This window comes from Poecilia reticulata, chromosome 17 (genome assembly GCF_904066995.2).
Source record: "Poecilia reticulata chromosome 17, P_reticulata-male-v2, whole genome shotgun sequence".
Lineage (NCBI taxonomy): Eukaryota > Metazoa > Chordata > Actinopteri > Cyprinodontiformes > Poeciliidae > Poecilia > Poecilia reticulata.
The window spans coordinates 15,427,381-15,448,979 of record NC_088846.1 but is presented as its reverse complement, the minus strand read 5'-3'; the positions used below and the strand labels follow the sequence as shown (position 1 = coordinate 15,448,979).

Sequence of the window (21,599 nt, the reverse complement as noted above, 5' to 3'; positions counted from 1 at the left end):
CTTGGTAGATTTTCATGCAACTCATGTTGCAGAAAAAAACAAAATTAAAACATATACATAGTAAGTGAAATTTAAATCCAATCTTGAGAAAACCACGCCGCTACCAGATGATTGACTGTGATAGTTATGGGATATGGTTGATTTTTGGTCTAAATCTATGTTTCTCCAGCAGAAAACAAACCAGCATAGTTTTCTTCTTTAGTTTTTGTCCCCACTACACTTTCACTGCAGGTCTCTGGTGGAGAGGAAGGACATTTTTTGACGGGCCCTGAACAAAAGTTGGAGCTTTGTAACGGGATGATGCTAAGCATTTAACACTCCCAGCATTCAGTTTCTGTCACGTCCAAGTCGGTTGTTTGTTTTTTGTGAACACAACCGGAGTTCTGTACCAGTAAATTCTGTGGTAATTTGCTCTTATGTCAGACTGTTGTCCTGTCTAAAAAGTACCCAGCGCCTTTGAAAATGAAACAGGCCCGCAACGTCACAGATCCCCCACCGTATGTAATAGTGGGCCTGGTGTGCTTTACAACGTACACATAGGTCCATTTTAGCATCATCTGACCAAAATGTAAAGTTCCTCTATTGGTTTCAGAATATTCATGGTGAGTTAAAACAAAAATGGCTTTCTCATGTCATGCCTCCAGTTGGACTGTAAATAACTTCACGATCAAATATTATGGGCTAGTTTAGATCATGTTTGTTTGGCAGATTCCTGTTATTTTCATGTTTCTTTGCCCGTACGAGAACACATCCCTCAGTCGTGATCCGTCTTTTGCAGATGAGTTTGTTTTGCGACCTCACAGATGGCTCTTACTTGGTCAATCTGTGCTGACACTTCACTCAGCAGTGTAATGATGGCTCATGATAACACAGTCAGTAACATCAATGTGTTGTGAGAGGTGAGAGATTGACATTTACCACAAATTGCTTAATAACCTCCTTCACAGCCTACATACCTTATATTTTAGCTACACTAATGTTCAACGATGATTTTTCTCATAAACTCATTACCACATGCTGTCGCAGCACTTTATTACTTATCAATAATCATGTTTTTAGTCTCATCCACAGCAGCCAACAGAACAGAAGCTGGTTTTCTAAATTTGGGGGAGTTCAGTATATTCATATTTCTGCATTCATGCTTTTGCTTTTAAAAGTACTTTATTAAAAGTTTTGAAATCAAATGTGTAATTTTTTTTATCAACAAAAATTCCTGGCTAAATACTAGGTATTCTCTTCTGTTCTCAATGTACCAAATGTGAGTAGATATGATTATCTATAAATGTGTCCATCTGGATTTTCATCTGGACTTTGGCTAGGACATTGCAACACGTGATTGAATCTAAACCATTCCTTTGTTGCTTTGGGTGCATGTAAGGCAAACCTCCACGCTGGATACAAGTGTTTTATAGCCTCTAACAGGTTTTCTACATAAATATTCCCAGAAAATTCCTTCAACAAGGACAAGCTTGTCACTGCTTCTTATTAGAAAACAAAAAAACATTGCACATTGAAGAGGTAAAAAATAAGTTTTCAGTCCGTTTAGCCAGGTATTTGTTTAAAGTGTCAGATGTTTTGTGTCTTAAATGGTGCTGTTTAATGAGTCAAATCGAACTGTCACAGTCTGATCATCCTAAGGTCCACCCATGATAACAGCTCAGGAAAACACTCCTGTCTTTTCGCTCAGAAATCACAGGTCGAAGCTGCACATAAAGTTGAGAACAAGCACATACTCTCACTTCTTATTGAAAGAGCTGAAGCTGAGTGTAAATCTGTGGATTAAAATTCTTTACAACCATTAATATAATTTTATTGAAATACCTTTTTTTTTCCCCATTTGAGGACTGTTATGTTTATCTAATTCTCTCCAGAAAGAGTTTTCACCATGATCGATGTTATCTCATGATCCCTGAACTGATTTTCAGGTATAAAATGAGTAACAGATTACTCTGAACTCAGATCCGAGATCACCTGCTGATCGGACATTAACTTCTATTGATTCCTTCTCAGAACCAGCAGAAAGACTGAAATATGATCAAGGGCAATGGCTTGTTACACAACCAGACAACCCCTCTCACACACACACCGGCTCTAATTGCTGCTGTCCCAGTTACCTCATAAAACTTCAACCCGTCAAAGATATTTAAAACGGTACCTTTACTGTAATGATATAGCACTAATTAAGGCCTCCGAATCATTTGTATTTCAAATATAAAGAATGCATACCATACACACAGTGTTAGTAAAGCACCAGTTTAAAAAGAAATATTCATGAAATAAAAAAGTGTAATAATTTTCTATTATCTAAATTATTCCTTTTGAAGGTACCATTCTCCCCACCCCCACTTTCCACAAAGAGCAGGAGGTGAAGAAAGGCACGTCTCAAACTGTAAGATCCACACAGAGAGGGCAGTGAAGCAGAGTCAATGCACTCATCTGTTTGTGCAGCTGCAAGACCTTTTTTTTTTTTCTTTCTGTTAACTCTGACCTTTGCCCCAATCTGACTGATCGTTGATAATATAGGTTCTAGCTTTTATTAAACGGGCAAGTGTTAACAAAACAAGTGAATAATGATGACTGAGGATGACCTGACCAACGACAGAGAGAGGCTATAACCAAACCTGAGCCTGTTATTAAGCTATTACTCGTGTTCTGCAGACTCCAGAGTTAAAACGAGCAGCTTAAGAAAGAAGATGGATTAATTAGACACCTAAAGGAATAGTTTCTACCAATGGCGCATGTAAGCAATCACCTTTATCATCGTTTAGGACAGTTTCTTTTTATCCTTTTCTGCAGAGGTACATCTGGGACTTTTTTTTTCTCAAGCTACGACCTTTGACTTTAATGTGAAATGAAAAAAAAAAAGAGTGAAACATGCTTAATTTAAATAAACATTCTCCACAAATAAAAATATCAAAAGCGTGGCTTCCAGCCGACAGCGGCTTCCACTTAAATTACAGGTCCAAGCCTTCTGGGGTACGTACAGTATTTAGCAGCTTTAGCCGCTCAAATCGCTCAGTCTCATTAATATTGGATGCAGCGTCTCTGTGAACATTAGTTTTAAAGTCGTGCCACCGATTCCCTAATCAAACGCAGATCTGGGCCAGTTTAACACACGACTACGCTTTGATTGAACCCACTCCACTGCGTGAAGGTGAACAAGCCTCTCCCAATTTTGTCCACACATAAAATCCAAATGAAATAAACTTTGAGGTGGTAGTGTGACAAAATGTGAAAAGGTTCAAGGGATGTGGATACTGCGAAACATCCAAAGAGTGCAGAAAACACAAGGATACAATTTAAGGGCTACATATCAACACCCTAGATGATTAAGTATGCAATTTTAGGAGGATCAGTCTGAGAGATGAAGGGGGAAATTTCTTTACAGAAATCTTAGGCATGCAGAGCAATTAAGAAGAGCGTGCTTTACTTAGATAATGCCACAAAAGAGGTGAGCTTAAGATGAATGATATTATGTATGTAGTTAAATTTTGGAAAGTGCAAGTTGAAAAACAGCTGGTATTCGTTTGACTAACAACCCTCCTCTCCCACTCACCCTTATCTGTCTTAGAGAAGGGAGGGCATAAGTGAGAGTCTGTATTGTAAGCTCAAAGAATGCACACCGAAATGAATCACGTTGAATCGGACTGCTTCTCTCGTCATTTATAAAGTGTCATAAGACAATCCACAACAGAGAGTTAATGTTTCCCATTAAGCCAGCCTTATGTAATGCAGTAATGAAGGTTTATTCATACTCAAAAACAGAGCAATTTGTTTTCTCCAAGGGCAGCAAGAATAAAAGAGATCGTTCTGTTCTTGCTGCTTGTTCCAAGCACATTACCTGGGCAGAACCTCCGTATTTGACGTCTGAGACCAAACCTGTACAACTTCTGCAGTAGGAAGAACCCGTGAGGACCTCCCAGGAGTATTTCTGTGTCCTGACCTGTATGACATGTCCTGACTTGTTTTTGACACTCAAAAAAGACATTTTTGTTATTGTAGAGTATGTATTCAGCTTTAACCTCAGTCATAGTCGTATGTCTCCGTAAGCCCCAAGCAGATTGACGTTAATAGTTTCCAAGTATTTAGCTCCATTCCATCAATCGCTTCTTTAATTTGGAATTTCCCAGTTCCTACAAATAGAAAGGAAGGAAAGGAAGCAAAGATTTAATCAGGACAATGTGTTCATCAAAATGGTTTGGTGGAAATGAAAGTGTTTTGGTTTACACCATGGTCAAACAAATTATTTGATTTACTCTACTACTCTAATGAACACGTTACTTTTAACTATCGTGTTTAAGTTCTTAAAGTGTTTTATAAAGAGACGTAATTTTTTCTTTTAAAGCACATCTCCAGTTTTATCTCTGGTGAGACCAGCTTTGTAATGCAGCTCACGCATTTTATCAACCGTCCAGATTTCAGGGTGCTCTACATAAATTTGCAAGTTGTCTTCACTGGAACAATTATTCCTATGTTTTAAACTTACCTCCTTACATCAGAGCTGGCACAACCCTGTATGGGGCTCCTAAGAAAATAGGATTTGAGGGGTCAGTTCTTCCTATTATTTTTCACTGCGATGCTAATGTCTTATATGTATAAGCCATACTTAAATATTTGTGCCACATATATTCATTTTACAAAACTTTTCAGATTCCGAGCTTCTATGAATTCAGCTTGAAACAGACTTGACAAGCAAGAACGTCCTCAAACATCTCACAGCTGAAAGTGGGGAGCGGGTAAAAACTTCCTTTAGGCTAATGTCAAGAGACCTGCTTCACCGCAACACTAGCTACTAGAATAAAGAGTAGGATGTCCTGACTTTTTCCTCAGCTACACATCACATTTTTGGTTTAATAGTAAACTAAGATTTATCTTTTTTTCAATTCATGATTAATCCTTAATATAGGATTTCCATTATGTGAAACCTGCGTACTGGAAATTTGGGACAATCAGACTGCACAGATGGCAAACATACAAACATGTCATAAGTCTAATAAAAACAGGTTTTTATATATATATATATATATGCGTGTATAAATAAAACTACACGACAGGTGGGGTGGATATTTTTTCAAGGTTCTCCAATGAAACGTTTATGCTTGAGAGGGCTGAGCTTAAGCAATCTTCATTGTGAAATAGCTGATTGTTATCAGAAACTGCAGGTCACACCAAGCAGTACCAGTGGGAAGCAGACGGTCAGAAACTAAGGGAAAGGTTTTTCTTAACTTAGGCTGATCTGAAACTAAGTGTGTGTGTGTGTGTGCGTGTGTGTGAGTTTATTTAATACAAAAAAACTGTCTGATGTAACGTTTCTGGCATATTTCCAGATACTAAAAGTATTGGTGAACGCTTGTGATGGATAAACATTCAAGATTGCTTCAGATATTGCTGCAGTAATGTGGACTATCAGCCACATTCCAGTCTTCGGTGATCGCTATGGAGGAGAGCTTTTGATCAGAAAAAACCCCCAAAACTGCTACAGCTTTTAACTTAAATGTGAAGGTTGTCGGTAAATCCACTCTTACCTCTGTTCCTACATTAAATTATGCAGATCTTCAGACTAGACTCCCTGCACTCTCCACAAGATTAAAAATATTTTAAAATTTTAAAATATTTACGTACAGATTTTAAAACCTGCAGTTTTATCCTAATTAGTGGTTTCTACATTTGTTGTTGATATTTAAATTTACACATTTTTCGTAGCAAATCTTAAAAATTTAATTTTTGGTTTAAAGTGCTAAAATATTTGATTCCTTATACAACCACCTTGACATTGGTAAAACGATCAATACTTAAAATCGAGCAGTCCAAATGAAGAACAGAGTTTTGTTAGCTGGATATTGAGTCTCCCTAAAACTTTTCTTGAAACATTAAGCATCTCTTTGGAGTTGCATTTTAACCTTTTGTTTAAAAAATATTTAAGAAAAGATCAAGCAGAATATCTTGTATTTTGGTGGTTATATTTTCAATATGAGCATGTTTTGTTGGCATCATATAAAAAAGAAACATCGACTACGACTAAATGTCAAGTCTCACTAAGCTGTCTCTGCTCGTCGTAGGTCCGACCACCTTCTTTTATTATTCCCTTCTGCGATAAAAAAAGGAGACATCTTTATTTTACTTGCAATTTCTGGATCTATTCTTCAAACACTTCTGCTTTCCAAAGTTCCAAAATTCGAAACAATGATGGAGAAAAAAAAAGAAGAATGAACCTCCCTTTACTCATCCATGTAGAGAAAAAAAAAAACAAGGAAGAGCTAGAAAATAAACTCTGACATTTAATCTACATTTTGGGAAGTAAAAGTATTTTTGTACAAGTCTCTGGTGGCCCACAGTCAATTAGGGATCTGTTATCCGAGGTTTTATGAACAGGTGAAAACAATGTGCTGCATTAGTCCAGAATAGACATTGTTTAGAAAAGAAACCGAGGTGCTCATATCTGAAGCACCTTACTGGCCAAATTGTTGAGCGATACAAAGGCATTAGACTGTCAGCAGAGATGAACAGTATTTAGACAGTCAAGGCGGTCCATCCTTAAACATCAGCCCTGTCAAAACAAGCAGAGTCTCCTTCAGAACTGAAGGTTGGCCCAGGTTGTTGATGTGTGAATCGGTGAAGTCTGTTAGAGATACAGAAGCAGAAAAGTGGATGTTTCTGGGATGGCTAGTTCCTCTCCTGAACAAAAACAGTCTCCTGTGGACAAAGCCCCGCCTCCTGTAACGTGATGTCATAGTCCAAGTGGGCGAGCTTTCTCCTGGGGAAGTTGGTGACGAGTTCAAAGCGTTCGTTAGGGTAACCCTGGGACTGGACGTGTCTTACCAGGGCCTTGAAAGACAGAGAGGAACAATGTTAGCTAGTTACAGATAAAAGTTTCGTCTTTATTAAAATTGATTGAATTTTCTTCAACAACCACAGACGTTAATGTCAGTCTGAAAGATGAGAATCTTAGAACATCAATTTTTAAGACAGAATCTCAACTGAACTCGGGTCTGGATATCTAAACCTATGAATGAGCTTTTATCCAAGACAAGAAAGTGTTGCTCTGTTAAAGACTGCTGTGCTGCTGGAACGTTGTCTCAAGTCTCTGCAGCCTCTGACAAGTTTTCTTTTCCAAAGGATGTGCACTGTTGGGTTTCCACCACACACGGTGTTCTTCATCATGACCAAAAAGTTCATCTTCAATATCGACATGTTTAATGTGTCCCCTCCACTTCAAACATCATTATACAAAAATGCTAAATACATTGAAATCCGTGTCTGTAATATGACCAAACACTGAATAATCTTTGGGACATATTTTCATAAGTCAGTAATAATATTTATTGTGGATTGAACTCACCAAAAGTTTAGCTTTTGAAGACAAGGAGATCTGCTCTCTCTGCCCGTCTGGGTAACGAAGCATCAGCCTGGCTTTGGGGCCTTTGCAAAAACAGAAATAAAAAATAAAATGTTACATTGCAGCTGCAGGTATAAACAACGGTTTAATCCAGGGTTAAAATAATATATAATGCAAAGCTTAATTACAATATTATTAACTTGGGGGAGAGATAAGTAAATAAAAGCAGGATACAAGGGGGGGAAAAAGACAAAGGAAAAATACAAGGACTGGACAGAGAGAATGAAAACAAAGAAATAAAGGTGATAAGCAAGTATACAAAAGTTATTAAAAAAGACATAAGAAAGGAAATAAGAAATGACAAAATTTAAAGGATTGCATAGACAATAAATCTGGAAGTACTATTTTCTACATGCTGTACACTTTAATTTTTAAATAATCTTCCACACCAGAAAAATGTTTAAATTAATCCTGCTCGTTTTCTCTTGGAAGTCAAAATTGGATCTGATAATTAAGTCAGAACTGGGTACAGAATCTTGATACAAACCAGAAAACCAGTGTGGCTTCCTAAGTGTGGGGCCAAGTAGCCAAACTACTTAGTAATTCAAGTTGATAAGGACATAAAGAATGTCTTATTATGTTTGCTGCTAAGTAGGTACAAACTATCAGAACTACAAATAAGCTGGATTCCTCCTCCACACAAATTTCAGTATGCTTTATATGACCTCATGCTGAATCTGACCTCAAGGTTGGAAGCAGACCCCCAACTTTTCAAAACAAGATTCTGACTTAATGCATTCTATTCAACTTCAATGTTTTACTTGGAGCTAAATTCAGACTTCTGACGGCGATATTGTACAAAATCACTCTTAAAGTTAGCGTTTCTTCGTACCATTGTCATCAGGACAGTCCACGTCACAAGTTGTGGTGCTGATGCTGGAGGTTGTAGCAGCTTTGGCTTGCGAGGCGCAGTGATTCCCTCCGGAGTCTGCTTCAGGCGGAGAATGAAGCGGACTTGGAGCTGAGGGCTCCAGGTGGTTCTTTTTGCTCTCCTCTTTTTTGTGGCTGTGATTGTTTTCTTTGTACGGAGATTTTCTGTGGGAGGAAGTGGAACTATCGGGATGTAGACGCTGCTGGGCGGTGGCGACCGCAGCGCTCGGTGTGTATTTGCTTGTAGAACTTTTCTCTTCGTGCGGCGCTGGCGTTTCACTGTCTGAGCCGTCAACGGAAATGGGCCCCTCGCTGTCCGAGAAAGGCTCTGCGTCGGATTCGTCCTCTGATCGGGGCGAGTCGGGCGCTTCGGGGACGTTTGACGAGTCGTAGTGGGTCTCCTGTAGCGACGCTCGGATCGCCGCCTCCAGCTGGCTGTCTTCGCTGGCGTCAATCAGACTCTCCTGGGGGAGAAAACGCAGTGAGCAGCTGGAGAAGACGGATCAAAAGGCAGCAGAAATGATTTTTGTTGCGTTTTTTTTTTATTTTGAGAAATGACTGACATTAGATCAAGTTGATTCTGTTCAAAGCAACGAAGCTCCCAAAACGGTTGCAAGCCCAAAAATACGAAATATACAGAAAAGAGAAAAAGATTGAGCTGGATGGGCAGCATGGCGCTGATGGGTGAGATGGCACACTCACTGAGCGCGCCCGTTTGGCAGGAGGGGCGTTGCAGGTGGGCCCGTCCAGCTGCCCGTGCTCTGCCAGGAAGCCGGTTGCCTGCTCCATGAACGACGCCACATCCAGCTGGTTCCACTCCACCATTTTTTGCCCTGAATTCGAGGAGGTTGAAATTGAACCTTAATAAAAATATTTTACATTTAAAATAAAGAGAGTCCTAATTACATAAGTTACGCTTTCTAAGCGACTGCATATCAGGCTATGTTAAAACTGTATGTGCTGATGGCCAATTGAGACGTTTTGCTATTTGGTATATTTTTTTAATGTGGGGGTTCACAGGACGTCCGACTCCCGTGAGAACACTCTACAGCCCTGAAGAAGATGTGGCCTTATTTACTCCTGTATTTACAAATGGAAGTAAATTTGGATGCTGTACAAGTCACCATCAACTCTGAAGTTGTTTTGCATTCAGAGCGAACAAAATTATAGCTGGCTTCATTTTTGCAGTAATCTTCATAAACACTGTTGTGTTTCTTTTGAAGGATCCAAACTTTGGCCAAAGCTGCTAGCAAGTTAATGTGAAAAGCTTTAAAAGTGGGAATAAAGACAAAGAGCTGAAACCTACAACTCGAAACAACCGTAAAAACGTACAGGAGTTCAATACAGCAGCAGTCACAACATCTGCCGTGCTTGTTTTGTTCACTGTTACAATTAAGGAAAATCAGAATATTAAATCCTTTAAACGTGGAAAATTATTCATCAAAGATTCTCACCTGTGCGTGGATCAAGAATTGAAATGTAGGGAAACTTGTTGAGCTTATAGAACTGGATGTACCGTTGTCCCTCTTCGCTATCGTGATAAACCTGCCAAGATAAAAACTGTACTGTAATATGCAAACACACGAAAGAAAAAAAAGCAAATGAAATCTGTAAGGTGTGCATGAAAACCAAGAACAAGATTTCCTCTCCTGCTGCTGACAAGCTACAAAAAACATGTTTATATCTTTTATAACAAGAATATAGGCATGTTTGGCTTTCTCACAATTTCTGTTCAAACATGTAAATCATCCACTAATGATAAATGCAATGAAACTGACCCTTCGATGCTGAAACTGCACTGGTCAGTAATGAAGTTCCCATAACCTGCGTACCTGCCAAAATATGAAGTGTTCTCGGATGATGTTCTTCACCGCGTCGTTGCTCCACACATCTCTGTTGAGGCACTGGCAAGCAAAGTCCTGAACATTTTGTATGTTGATCATTAGCCACTTATTTTCAAGCTGTCCACAGTCTTTAGCCTAAAAGACAGAGAAAATAGTCAAATGCCATCAAATATGTTTCAACGATTTATCAAATCAATTTTTAAATATGAATTTGAGAAAAAAAAAAAAAAAAAAAGATGCACTTGAAAACTACTTGAGCCCCCAAACTAACTGATCCACAAAACAACTGTTGCAGAGTAAAACCACTGGATGTTTTTACATAAACATATCTTTTCTACGCCACATCTCTTAAGACCGCTGGAGGGATCATACATAACATAAATGTCCAGTTTCACTTCACTCCTAATCTTACGAATAAACAACGACAGAATTAAATGACAGTCTGCCGGGTTTCACTTGGCTTCCCACCTGTGATCTTAACAGCCATTGTTAGAAATTACACAAAAAGTCCAGTTAAACTGAAGAAAGGTGAGGTGTAGAGTGACTCCTCACCGTCTCAAAGCTGCCTTTGTGCATGAGCTCAATGGGAGGACGGAAAAGGTCTGCCAGAGTGCTCAGTTTCTTGTCCACTGTTCCACCGTTACGCAGCTCCTGTTCCTGTCGAACTTTTAGAGAACAACATTTCAAATCCTTATAGCAAGTTATTGCAATACGATTGAAAAATTAAGAAACTTTATAGTCAATTCCTGCCGAGAAGAATTAAACTGTGAAAATGTTTCACATATCAAATATTTTAGGATATAAAGTACACACTCGTTTCTGTTTGAAAGTCTCGGAAACCGTCAAATATAGACCGAGCTGGCCGTCTTCGCTTTGGTACTGAAAACATGAAAAATGCACAGAAAAAAAGAAGATATCAATAGCTGTAAGGGACAACATTCTGGTCATTTGGTGGAAAAATAAGAACCTCTCCAGTACCTCCAAACAGAGGTTCAGGCTCCACTAAAATGTCCTGCTTCTGAGGAATGGGTGCTCGTACTTCACTGAAATATTAAATGACATATAGACAAAAGCAAAACGTTATTGTTAATCGACACATTTTCATTCAGAGCTTTGATATACCATCTCCATGCAATAAAGATCTGTTCCATTCTGACGCTAAAGACGACACAGTCAGCTTTACTTCAGCCTGTGGAGTTAAAACATAAGCTCACTCTGTAGGGGGCGCTCTGCTGCTCGATGCTGCTGAACTGGAGCTGGTGCTGGGCTCCTCTGGCATCCCACCTCCATCCAGGAACATGGTCACCGCCATCTCCAGGTTATTGTTGCATGCTTCCAGCATGTGTTTTCCAACACTCTCTGTGGCCCCTGACACAACGACAACAGATCAAATTTAACGAGAGCATGAAACATTTCACTGTTCAGAAAATCTATTGAGAATTGATCAACAGCTAATTTAACTCTCTTACATCATTTTAATACATTTCCAGAAGGGCAGATGTTCATTTTGGAAATATTGATAAAAGCAAGCGAGAAGAAAACGTATGATAGAAAAGCCACTAAAATTGTAAACGTTTACAATTTTAGGGAAACAATTTTAATGGAACACTCTGCAACTGCCCAAGTTATTAATTTGATAATGGATGTTATGGCACTCTGAGATTTATTACAATAGAATCACACTTCGATTACACATGCTTTTTTTATATTGTACATATTTAGTCCAAGGATCTGCTATTATTACCTGTAGAATAAACTATTGGATTTTCTTTCCCCCTATTTAAATAAATACTAAAAACAAACAAACAAACAAAGATAAAGAATTAGAATATAAAAGCAGCAATACTTAAGCAAGATATTTATTGTATTCTGATCAATTTTGTTGAGAACACTTATTAAGTATGGGCTTTGTCTATTCTTAATCTGTACTGCTATCAGTCTTTACCAAAACACTCTTGGAAATATAAACAACTTTTTGTTATCACATATTTTTTTTACATATGAAAACCTTGTTGGTATGTGGAGGATTAACTGGAGAAAAATCATGTACATACTGCCATGTCTCTAAGGTACACCTTACAAGTTGTGTTAGGCAATAGGTGGGGTTATGTGTTTCGGGAAGGACAGCAGGAGCAACAACGAGTTTTTTTTAAGTCTGACGTTCAGATTTTATTGCGAATTTATAAGCCAGTTACTGAAGTTCATGTAAAATATGCACCCGGTTTCAAAGAAATCTGAAGGAAATCATAAAAACGAAAAACTCTGGCTATTTTATGCAAGTCACTCGAAAACGTCTGGAACGGATTTAAATCATCCATGTCGAAAAATATGTTGTAAAGTGGACACATACAACAAATGGATTGTTTCAATAATTGTTAAAGCGTCAAAAACCCAACAGCCAGTCGAAGTCTTCCGCCTGTACTGCGCATGACCGTTTCACTTTTCAAGTCTGATGGCCCCTGTTCTCACTCTACTCTCCTCTTCAATAAATAACTTAAAACTGAAACACTGTACATCATCTCAAAGCACTTAAAAGCTATTTCGTACGAATGTGTTGACTGTCTAAGGCAGAAGCGGTATCTGTCCAGGTATTTTAAGTGACGGCGACGGTTAATATGACAGTAACCCAACATGAGGCCGGAGATGAAGAAGGGGAATGTTCTACAGCCGACGTCCATTCCACACTCACGGAAAAGAAGCCATCCAAAGAGCAAAAAAAAAAAAAAAAAAAATATTGTCGAGACTAACAATGTGTTGAGTGATATCACTTTAACAGGGAAACAAATTGTCTGTTGAATGAGTAAGAAATGCAATTTTCAAAGCAAGTAGCTGTGTAAACCCTTCACATGTCATTTTATCATAGTTTAGCTGAAACTGCCTCTGCTTCTCCACTCTGCAAAGCATTGACAGCGAAGGAGCCACAGCGACACTAAAGCGTCCATTTTCCTTGTCTGCGCGCTGCTCCATATATTTTGTGGTAAGAGAACTAGTGCCTTATGACCCCCCCAAAGCAACCTATTATTTATTAAGCTTAATGTAAGCTTATTTTTACCTGTTATTGCTGTGAATTGTTGAATTAACCCGTTCACCCCCGGAGCTGAGGTGTCTCCGAGCGCCGCCATCTTACCGCCACAAACAACAACATACAATGCAGCGCATGCGCTTTGTGGTCTTTTTCGCCTCAACGTCTGGTGCGGCGCGAACCCACTGCACGCTGGTGCTGCATTCTGGATCATGTAGTCATAATATGTTTAAAGCATACAACGGACTTTAAAATGAATAACCATCACTAAGAGTATCTTTATACTCTTGTGGCTCTTATTGTTTCTTATGGATTCATATAGTTACACAAATTGTACTGCCCATAAAATAGAGACTGAAATGTTAATGTAAACTAATTAACCAGAGTAACCTTAAGCAAACTGGCTTACAACTACAGTTATTTCCTGATTTTATGGTCTGAAGTGTAGCTTAGAGTTGGATAGTAATAGCAGAATACAATCACATAATTTCAAATCAAGCTTCGAAAAGGTACTAGTCATGACAAGTAATGAATGAAACTACACATTTTCTTCTTAAGTAGTGTAACTTTATTCTTATTTGCATATTACATTCATTTTGCAAAGATCATCAACTCATCAGATCTGACAAGGAGCTGAAAGCAGTTTGTTTTAATGCTCCTACTTGACCAGTGAGGTTTTGTTCTGTTCCTTTTCAGAATCTCACGCACATCTGTTGTGCTGCCTGGCACAAACACAATAAAACATCACTTTACAAAGGGAGGGTGATGATGGCACAGGCCACCTACATTATGAGATGTCCAGTATTTACAAACAGACAATGTGGCACTTCCAATTCAGTTTGCTATTTCTTTTTATTTAGGTAAACTGACTTTAAATTAACAATCACATTAGTAATGCGTAACATCCTTGCAGATAGTTTTATATGGTTCCATAGCTGCTATATGGGCTAAAGGTTTTGATAGGATCTCTAATTCTTAACATGAGGTTTTAAAAAGGCAGTTGCTTCCTTTGACAATTTGTTGCCATTTAAATGACTTACTCTATGGTATAAACTAGTTTTATTCTGACATTTTTATGTCTACAAAAAATTGTAGGCTTTAATTTGTCAACTAAAGCCCAGTGACATAGACATTAGATGACAAGAGAAAGTGAACTTAGTTTAGCACTTTTAGTATTTGTTTTCTGATAAGTTATTCTGTGATCTTTTATCCCTGAGGTGTGACATATTTTTATTTTAAAGATGCATCACTAGTCAGTTGGACCAGGGAGTTATTCATGAGCACCTAAGACTTATAAACAACAAACTTGCCAGATAATGTTAGATAGATTCGAGTGGTCTTGTCATTATTTGATCTAAGCAACTATGATTTGTTGATATTCATAAATTCTAATAGCAGACTATTCATATCTAAATGAATTTGAATGTTTTTGTGCCAACACTGAGTTTATTTTGCATTTGTAAACACTTTTTGATCGGTCCAGCCATTAGAATATACATTTAACTCTGATACAATCTACATTTTATTGTCAGGTGTTTAAATAAAATGGATGAAACACCTGTGACCAAAGCTGTAATCAGAGGCTGTTTCAAGCTTTAATGCCTAACAAAAAAAAATAAAATGTGACAGTACCATGGATACCATCTGTATGGATAGCTTTTGACGTTATCGTGAGTTTTACTTTGCTGCAGGGGTCTTTAATCAGCTGTTAAACCTATTTCATAAAATATTTGAAAGAATAGACAAGGCTGCCGGGAAACAAAAGATGTCCCTTTGTTACGATGTCAGTTTATTTAAAATGATACAGAAAAAAAAAAAAAATTTGTTCTTTAAAAGACTGCATTAGCCACTTTTCTAGCCTGCTTTTAATTATCAGATGTTTTAAGGCTTCACTTTCTATGTTTTTTTGTTCTCTAGATCAAGATATTAAGTAAGCTGAAGCAGAAAACCATATTTGTTGATTATATATATATTTTTTCATCTTGTTACAATTTCCCTTTAAATTTTTGATCTGTAACTAGTCTTCTCTTCAGGTTCAGCTACGCTAACAGCATCGAAGTGGTAAAACATACAAAATGAAAAAAAAAAAGAAGAAAAGAAATCCCCAAAACAGTAATATCTGTCTCCCTTTCCGGTAATATAAGAACAGTGCAACTTCATTGATGTGTTTGGTGAGAACGATTCCTTATTTTCCTGACGGCCACAGCAGGTCTGGGGCGCCTAAATGCATCCCACATGCAAACAAATTTGAAACAAAAAGGGAAAAAGAAAAAAAACGAACAAACTACAAAGTGCAGAAGAAACACGAGGAAATGAGCGTAGGGTTTTTTTTTTTTTTTCCCCCATTTTCACCAGTTCCGCCTTAATAAATAAAAGCTTGAAAACAAAAGCACTGATTGAGGTTTGCATGAGTGCATACATGCATACATGTACATGTAGAGTGAGTTCTGTGCTGGAATGTATATCCTTTTTGGAGTGACATTATGACATTGTGAGGCCAATATGTTTGAGGAGGTGTTTTAGTGGGCAGGGCAGGCAGGGAGGTGAAACACTGAGAGGTTTGGCAGGTGGGTCGTACACTACAGCTTAGAAGCGAATAAAGGTAGCGTCGATCTGGCGCACAGTGGGCAGTGCCAGCATGATCTTTCTTCTGTACTGAGGATCTTTCTGTAGAGGGTTCCGCTCCAGGTACACCGTCTCCAGGGACTTGGCATTCTTCAGCTCGTCAAGATCCGACCAGTTGTCTATCTGGTTATCGTTCATCTGAGGAGAGATTCAAAATACGACGCAAGCATAAGTGAAGAAGTTTGACTTTTAGTGACTTTCCCAATTTGTATCAGAAGTATAGCAGTTTGGAGCTTTTGGTTTTTAGATAATCAAGTCAGTGTGTTCACACCGAAGACAGCTTCTGTTAAAAAAAAAAAAATGTTCAGGTGGAGTTTTGGATTGATACAGAATCAGGGTGGAAGGGTTGAGTAGACAAGACATGAGATGTAAGGGTAAGATGAGATTGGAGAGGAAGTGTAGTCTACAAAGCAAGAACAGCAGCACAGCAGCATCAGAGTCTAAGTGAAAGAAGAGATCTTCCAGTGACTGTCTAATCTGAAAAGTACACTGATCAGCAGAATCTGATAAGATATTGAGGACAAAGCACAAATTGCTTCATATTTAAAGCTCTGAGTGAATTTTGATTGCTAGCCCCCGATTCAAAACAGAGTTCAACCAGGCACTCCTTTGGCGTATAGAGGGACGAGCCACGAGACATTCAAGCATGCGCTCCTGCCAGAGCTCTCGAGATTTACGCCACACGCCTTCTTTACCGTCACCGACTCAGCTGTATGTTCTGATATGGATGCTGATAATGAGGCCTTGCATTCCCTAGGGCTACGCTCACAAGGTTTTCCCTTCCGTTTTCTGAGAATATTTCTGTATTTATATATAGCCTTCCTCTTGTTTTGAAAACAGCAGTTGGTTTATTTGTTGGTAACATCCTATGATTGTTAGGTAGTCTGAGATTAAAACAATCCAAGAAGCTTTGTAGAGCAAATTTACCATCACACACGGTGTTTGTGTTCAGAGGTAAAAACTCTGGACCAAAAATGTTCTACAGTAATAACCTTCATTTTACAATATTAGTTACCTTATGGGCAAATGCAAAAGAAAATACAGGTTGCAGCTGCCTAAATATGTTCATTTTATGTCTCAATAAGCAGCAGTAAGTCACAGTCTGTTTACAGAGGACACACAACTCGACTAAGGCACATCAAGTTGATTTTCCAACACTTGTTTCTTGAAGTCTCGGGTAGCTGTATATTCAGCCATATTCAATAAATTAGAATATGAGGTACGACAGGGCCGTTTTTAGAAAAGAAGCAGACGAAATAACGCACCGAACCGTGCTTTACCACTCAGTGAAAACAAGAGGCTAAAGTCATATAAATGTTATCTGAAAGCTAAATTGTAAATACTATTCTTAACCTCAAAACTATCCATACCCAGAATTCCTGCAGCTCTGTCAGGTGGCTGACGTTCTCAATTTTCTTTACTCGATTGGCAGCAACGTCCAGCGTGGTGAGTTTTTTCTGTAGAAAAAAAAAAAAAAAAAATACAGTAATGAACATTTACAAAATGCTAACGTGTTGGGACTAGCTGTTGGGACATTTGTGCGCCATTAAACAGTCTGTCATGTGGCCCTTATTGGTAAACAGAAGCTTGCATAACTCACGTTGTTCTCCAGGCCCTCTATGACCTCAATGCCATTGTGGCTCAGGTAGAGTTCTTTCAGGTTGACCAGGTTCTGTAGTCCCTCGATTTTAGTAATCCGGTTACTCTGCAAAGGAATACGCAGGAAAGTATTGATCACTCCACTTTTAACATTCCTGAGGTGCTGAAAATACTTTGTTTGCAGGTACCTGAATGCTTAAAACAGTCAGGTTGTGTAAACTGTCCAGATTCTGAAGCTTTGTTATTTTATTGGTTCCAAGAAACAAACTCTGCAGTGACGAAAGAGCGTCTAGGTTCTCGATGACCTGCGAATACAAGACATGGTCAAATTAAAATGACACTGTCTTAATTTACGGATGGTTTAAGAATGCAACTTAGACAGACTCTCTTTGACTTACCCTAATACGATTGGAGCCCAGCTCCAACATTTCCAGACTTGTGAGGTGGTCCATGTTGGAGATGGCGGTGACTTTGTTGTGAACCAGGAAGAGTTTTTTAATTTTGGTCAACTCCTCCAAATTCTCCATTTTCCTCAGAATGTTAAAGGAAACGTCAAGCATCCTGTGGGTAGATTGTCACCAAAAACATTTATTAAAGTCAACATCAGATTGGTATTTTCAGGCTTAAATACACATATTTTCCTCTAACCACACTTACTCTAATTCTTTGAGGTTGCTCAGGTTCTCTAGTTTGCGGATCTGATTGTCGTAGAGATCTAGTTCTTGTAGCGAGCTCAAGCTCTCAAGGTTTTCTATCTTTTTGATGAGGTTCTGTCTTAAGGATAGTGTCTGGAGAAGCATAGAGACAAAGAACAGAAAGAAAAAAAACAGTCATTTTGAAGAAAAAAAAAAAACTCCCAGAATATGATCTATTTTTATAGATCAAAAGAGTACAAAAATAAACTCAGTTTTGCGTACTGCACTCACATCTCTACTTCTAAAATCAATAAAACCTAAATATTCAGCTTGCTTACTTTGGCCTTCTGTAGAACTTCCAATCCTTCGATTTTTCCAATACGACAATGAACGAGATCAACATCCTAGAAAGAATAGGAGAACATCAGCTGACAATGCACAAGACATTAAAGGTATGAATTTATATGACAATAATAAAATAACGGACAAAAAAAATTGTTTAAAGAAAACATCTTCTAACCTCTTCTTCTGGGTCCAAGGTTATGGTGTCCATGTCAACAGGGGACTCTTCTTTACCTTCACAGAGAACAAAATTACACTTAGGAAAAAAAAAATATGGAAAGGCAATATAAATTAGCATAGAAAAATTCAACCCACAGGAGCTGCTTGGCCCCGCTTTTAATCAACTATGTGATTCAGAAACATAAATAAATCAGTTCCTGGCTGTTTATGTGGGAGCAAAGCGCGACTCACTTGTGCCTGCGGTCTGACTGGGGTCCACATCGCCGTTGATACTCCTTCTTCTGGTGTCATCATCACCAGACTCTTCAGACTCACCTCGTCGGTCCACTGACATAAAGAACAAGATTTATTTTGTTACAAAGCAGCAGAGCTTTTGCATAGATGCACATAATAAATTGCATGATGATTTTACATGTCGTTCAACGTCAATCTCCATTTCGGTTACTGCGCTCATTAGGTGAATCTGTGACTGCTCTCGTTGCTCCAGTTGGCTGCAGTAACAGCTTTTTATTTACTTTGGATTACAGTTTTGAGAATAGTCAAAGATGACGTGACTATGCCCAAAAATTATCATTCGTTGTCTATTTTTAGCGACAGAACTGAAGCAGTCAGAAAATGTAAATACTTTAAATTTAACAAGTTTCAGTGCAACCTGAGTCAGCGCAGAATTTATACTTTCAAAAAGCTGCAGCTCTCCTAATATGTAGCTCTCACACTTGAACCTAGTATCAGTTCAGGGTTACCCTGATGATTTTTAAGAAGAAATATAATGTTTCTTACAACTCTGGTGAAAGTGTTGCCAACACACCTACTGAGAAATGAGCGGATGGCTCGAGAGGCACCCAGGGCTGGCTGAAAGCTACTCGTGACCATTACATTTATTATGAGAATACACGGTGTGCCCTGTGTAGCATGCACTGGTTAAGTGTACGAAAAAGTTAACATTTCACCCCCCACAGACTTAAAATAGTGGCTTAAGGATCACTTGATGTAATGTCTCGGCAACATTTCGATTCTTACCAATTCGTTAGCGAAGATAAGCAATTTCAAATTTGCAGACTCAGACTGCTAAACATGCTAGGTAGCTCGGCAATTGACTGGACTACAGCTAATGAGCGAAAATCGAAGCATATTAAAAGCAAATACGGTCCGAATAATACAGGTATTCGTGTTTCCTACAACACTGCACTAGCATATACACCAACAACCGTGCATAAACACAAACTGACCAGATGTTAGATAAATAACGTCAGCTAACGCCTTGTGTTAGCTAACAAACCCAGGATGAAGGTCTGGGTCTTTCAAGAATAACGGGCCACCCAGACCGCCAAAATGTAACAACACACAACCTGTTTTAAATAGTTTATACTCTCCCCAAACCGTACAGCCAGATCACGATGACTTCTTTGAACATTTTTATACTCACCTTCCATTTCTTGATGCTCTCCAACAGACAGAGAAGCCATGTTTCCTGTAAACAATCCTGACAACCGCTTGGCCAATCCTGTGGAAGTAGTTGCTGCCCTCGAACAGAAGAGGACGCTGTTGCTAAAAACAAAAAAACAAACAAAAAAAAAAAACACGATGAGTAAAGACAACAGTTCTCCGGTGCATTTTATTCAGTATACTTTCATATTTTAACTATTAAATGTAAGTGTGGGAGATAATTTAAATAATAATTACATTGCAGTTCAAAGGTATTTCTACACGTTGTCACATTAAAACCTCAGAATTTAATAGGAATGTTTTGATAGAGACCAGAACAAAATACTTCAAAATTGTAAAGTGGACTGAAAATTATAAAATATTTTGTTTCTTCTTTTTTTGTCACTTTGACAAATGAAAAGCTTAACGTGTGCAGCTGTTTTGGCTCGCTTGAGTCAATACTGTATTTCTTTTTGTGTATCAACCTTACACTTATTTACAGATTCAGCCCATTCATCTTCGCAAAATAGCTCAAGTTCAGTCTGAGTCTTTTTTATACCCTCTTGTGTAGAAGGCAGGTTGAAAAAGCTTCCCAATATTAACTCTCTTCCCTTTATTCGTTACTATCTCCCCAACATGCATGCTGTTTTGTTGCAAAACAAAAACAAGGAAATACTTTTTTCCTGAGATAGTTTCAGCTAGAAAACACTCTCTGTTGACATGATGCGTGTGTGTGTGTATGTGGTGTACTAACTTTAGTTGTTTTTGTTTTAATCAAGAGCAAACTTGTTTCAAAGTTCGACCAACACCTTCATAACTTCCCAGTATTCAGTAGTGCCCCCTTTTATCATATCACCTTAACAAAAAGACAGTTTAACCGATTTCTCCTTGACACAAAAGCTTTATCTTTATTACAGAACATGATGTTTGCTCCACAAACCTGTTAGAAAGAATTTTCACCTAACCTTTTAGAAACTCTAAAAGCAAGGTCTAATTATTAACGGGTCACTTAGTCATTCTGTAAAACACAAAGCAGGTCAGAGTAGAATAACGGCTAAATCATAAGTTAAGGAATATTGGTTATGCGAACATATCAGTACGAATTTCACAGCAACAGCTTGAACAGGATAAGTTCCTGCGGTCAGTAACAATATAACAGAACAAAAGCCTTACTGAATTTCATAAAGCTTAACTGGTTGCCTTCTAAAAACCATTATTCTCCCACAGCACTTTGTTTATACAGGCACTTCCCATCTGCATAGCTTCCCCTTTTAGAACACGCCTGCACAAGATCGAGGCCCTTACAGTTGACCAAGGCCTAATGAAGACATTAGGATCCAAACAATTCTTCCTTATCACTTCAGAATCTTTCCTGAATACCACTGGAATGGTAATACACATTTTTTCAAAGCAAAAAAAGAGCTTTGCATATGAAGTTTTTTTTTTTCCCCCTGTTTGTACATGTTTTTCCTGTGGGTTCTCGTATTTCCTTCAGAAATCCTGTGACAGGTTTGCTGGGCAATTCAAAACAAACTTTACATCAATAAATGAGATTGTGCGTTAAGTAGTTTTTGATTCTTTGATGGGTTTTGATAGCTTTCACCTCTAGGCAACACTTAATGTGGAAAACATCATGTTTTACATGTTCTAAGTATACACAC

At 38.3% G+C, this 21,599-nt stretch overlaps 2 protein-coding genes across 2 annotated transcripts; both read right to left on the bottom strand.

Annotated features, from left to right (window-relative positions):
- Window positions 1-6,201: 6,201 nt before the first annotated feature.
- ubxn7 (UBX domain protein 7) lies at window positions 6,202-13,291 on the bottom strand. Its single transcript, XM_008434134.2, has 11 exons — window positions 13,163-13,291; window positions 11,325-11,478; window positions 11,089-11,153; window positions 10,924-10,989; window positions 10,663-10,775; window positions 10,099-10,245; window positions 9,721-9,811; window positions 8,969-9,099; window positions 8,229-8,730; window positions 7,340-7,419; window positions 6,202-6,825 (listed from the first exon to the last, which is right to left on the bottom strand). Exons 1-11 carry the CDS (start codon window positions 13,230-13,232, stop codon window positions 6,664-6,666), a joined length of 1,581 nt encoding a protein of 526 aa, XP_008432356.1. The 5' UTR covers window positions 13,233-13,291; the 3' UTR covers window positions 6,202-6,663.
- Window positions 13,292-14,900: 1,609 nt separating this feature from the next.
- ppp1r7 (protein phosphatase 1, regulatory (inhibitor) subunit 7) lies at window positions 14,901-20,051 on the bottom strand. The gene is made up of 10 exons (XM_008434135.3): window positions 19,940-20,051; window positions 18,745-18,840; window positions 18,512-18,567; window positions 18,330-18,395; window positions 18,014-18,144; window positions 17,755-17,917; window positions 17,545-17,661; window positions 17,358-17,462; window positions 17,128-17,214; window positions 14,901-15,895 (listed from the first exon to the last, which is right to left on the bottom strand). Exons 1-10 carry the CDS (start codon window positions 19,977-19,979, stop codon window positions 15,719-15,721), a joined length of 1,038 nt encoding a protein of 345 aa, XP_008432357.1. The 5' UTR covers window positions 19,980-20,051; the 3' UTR covers window positions 14,901-15,718.
- Window positions 20,052-21,599: the final 1,548 nt, after the last annotated feature.

Coding starts and splice junctions, on each gene's coding strand:
- ppp1r7 (XM_008434135.3), bottom strand. CDS start 19,979: ATGGCTTCTCTGTCTGTTGGAGAGCATCAAGAAATGGAAG. Junction 18,841..19,939: donor AGAGCATCAAGAAATGGAAG/GTGAGTATAAAA, acceptor TCTTTATGTCAG/TGGACCGACGAGGTGAGTCT. Junction 17,662..17,754: donor TGGGCTCCAATCGTATTAGG/GTAAGTCAAAGA, acceptor TTGTATTCGCAG/GTCATCGAGAACCTAGACGC.
- ubxn7 (XM_008434134.2), bottom strand. CDS start 13,232: ATGGCGGCGCTCGGAGACACCTCAGCTCCGGGGGTGAACGGGTTAATT. Junction 10,246..10,662: donor ACAAAGGCAGCTTTGAGACG/GTGAGGAGTCAC, acceptor TCTGTCTTTTAG/GCTAAAGACTGTGGACAGCT. Junction 8,731..8,968: donor CTGCCAAACGGGCGCGCTCA/GTGAGTGTGCCA, acceptor TTTCTCCCCCAG/GAGAGTCTGATTGACGCCAG.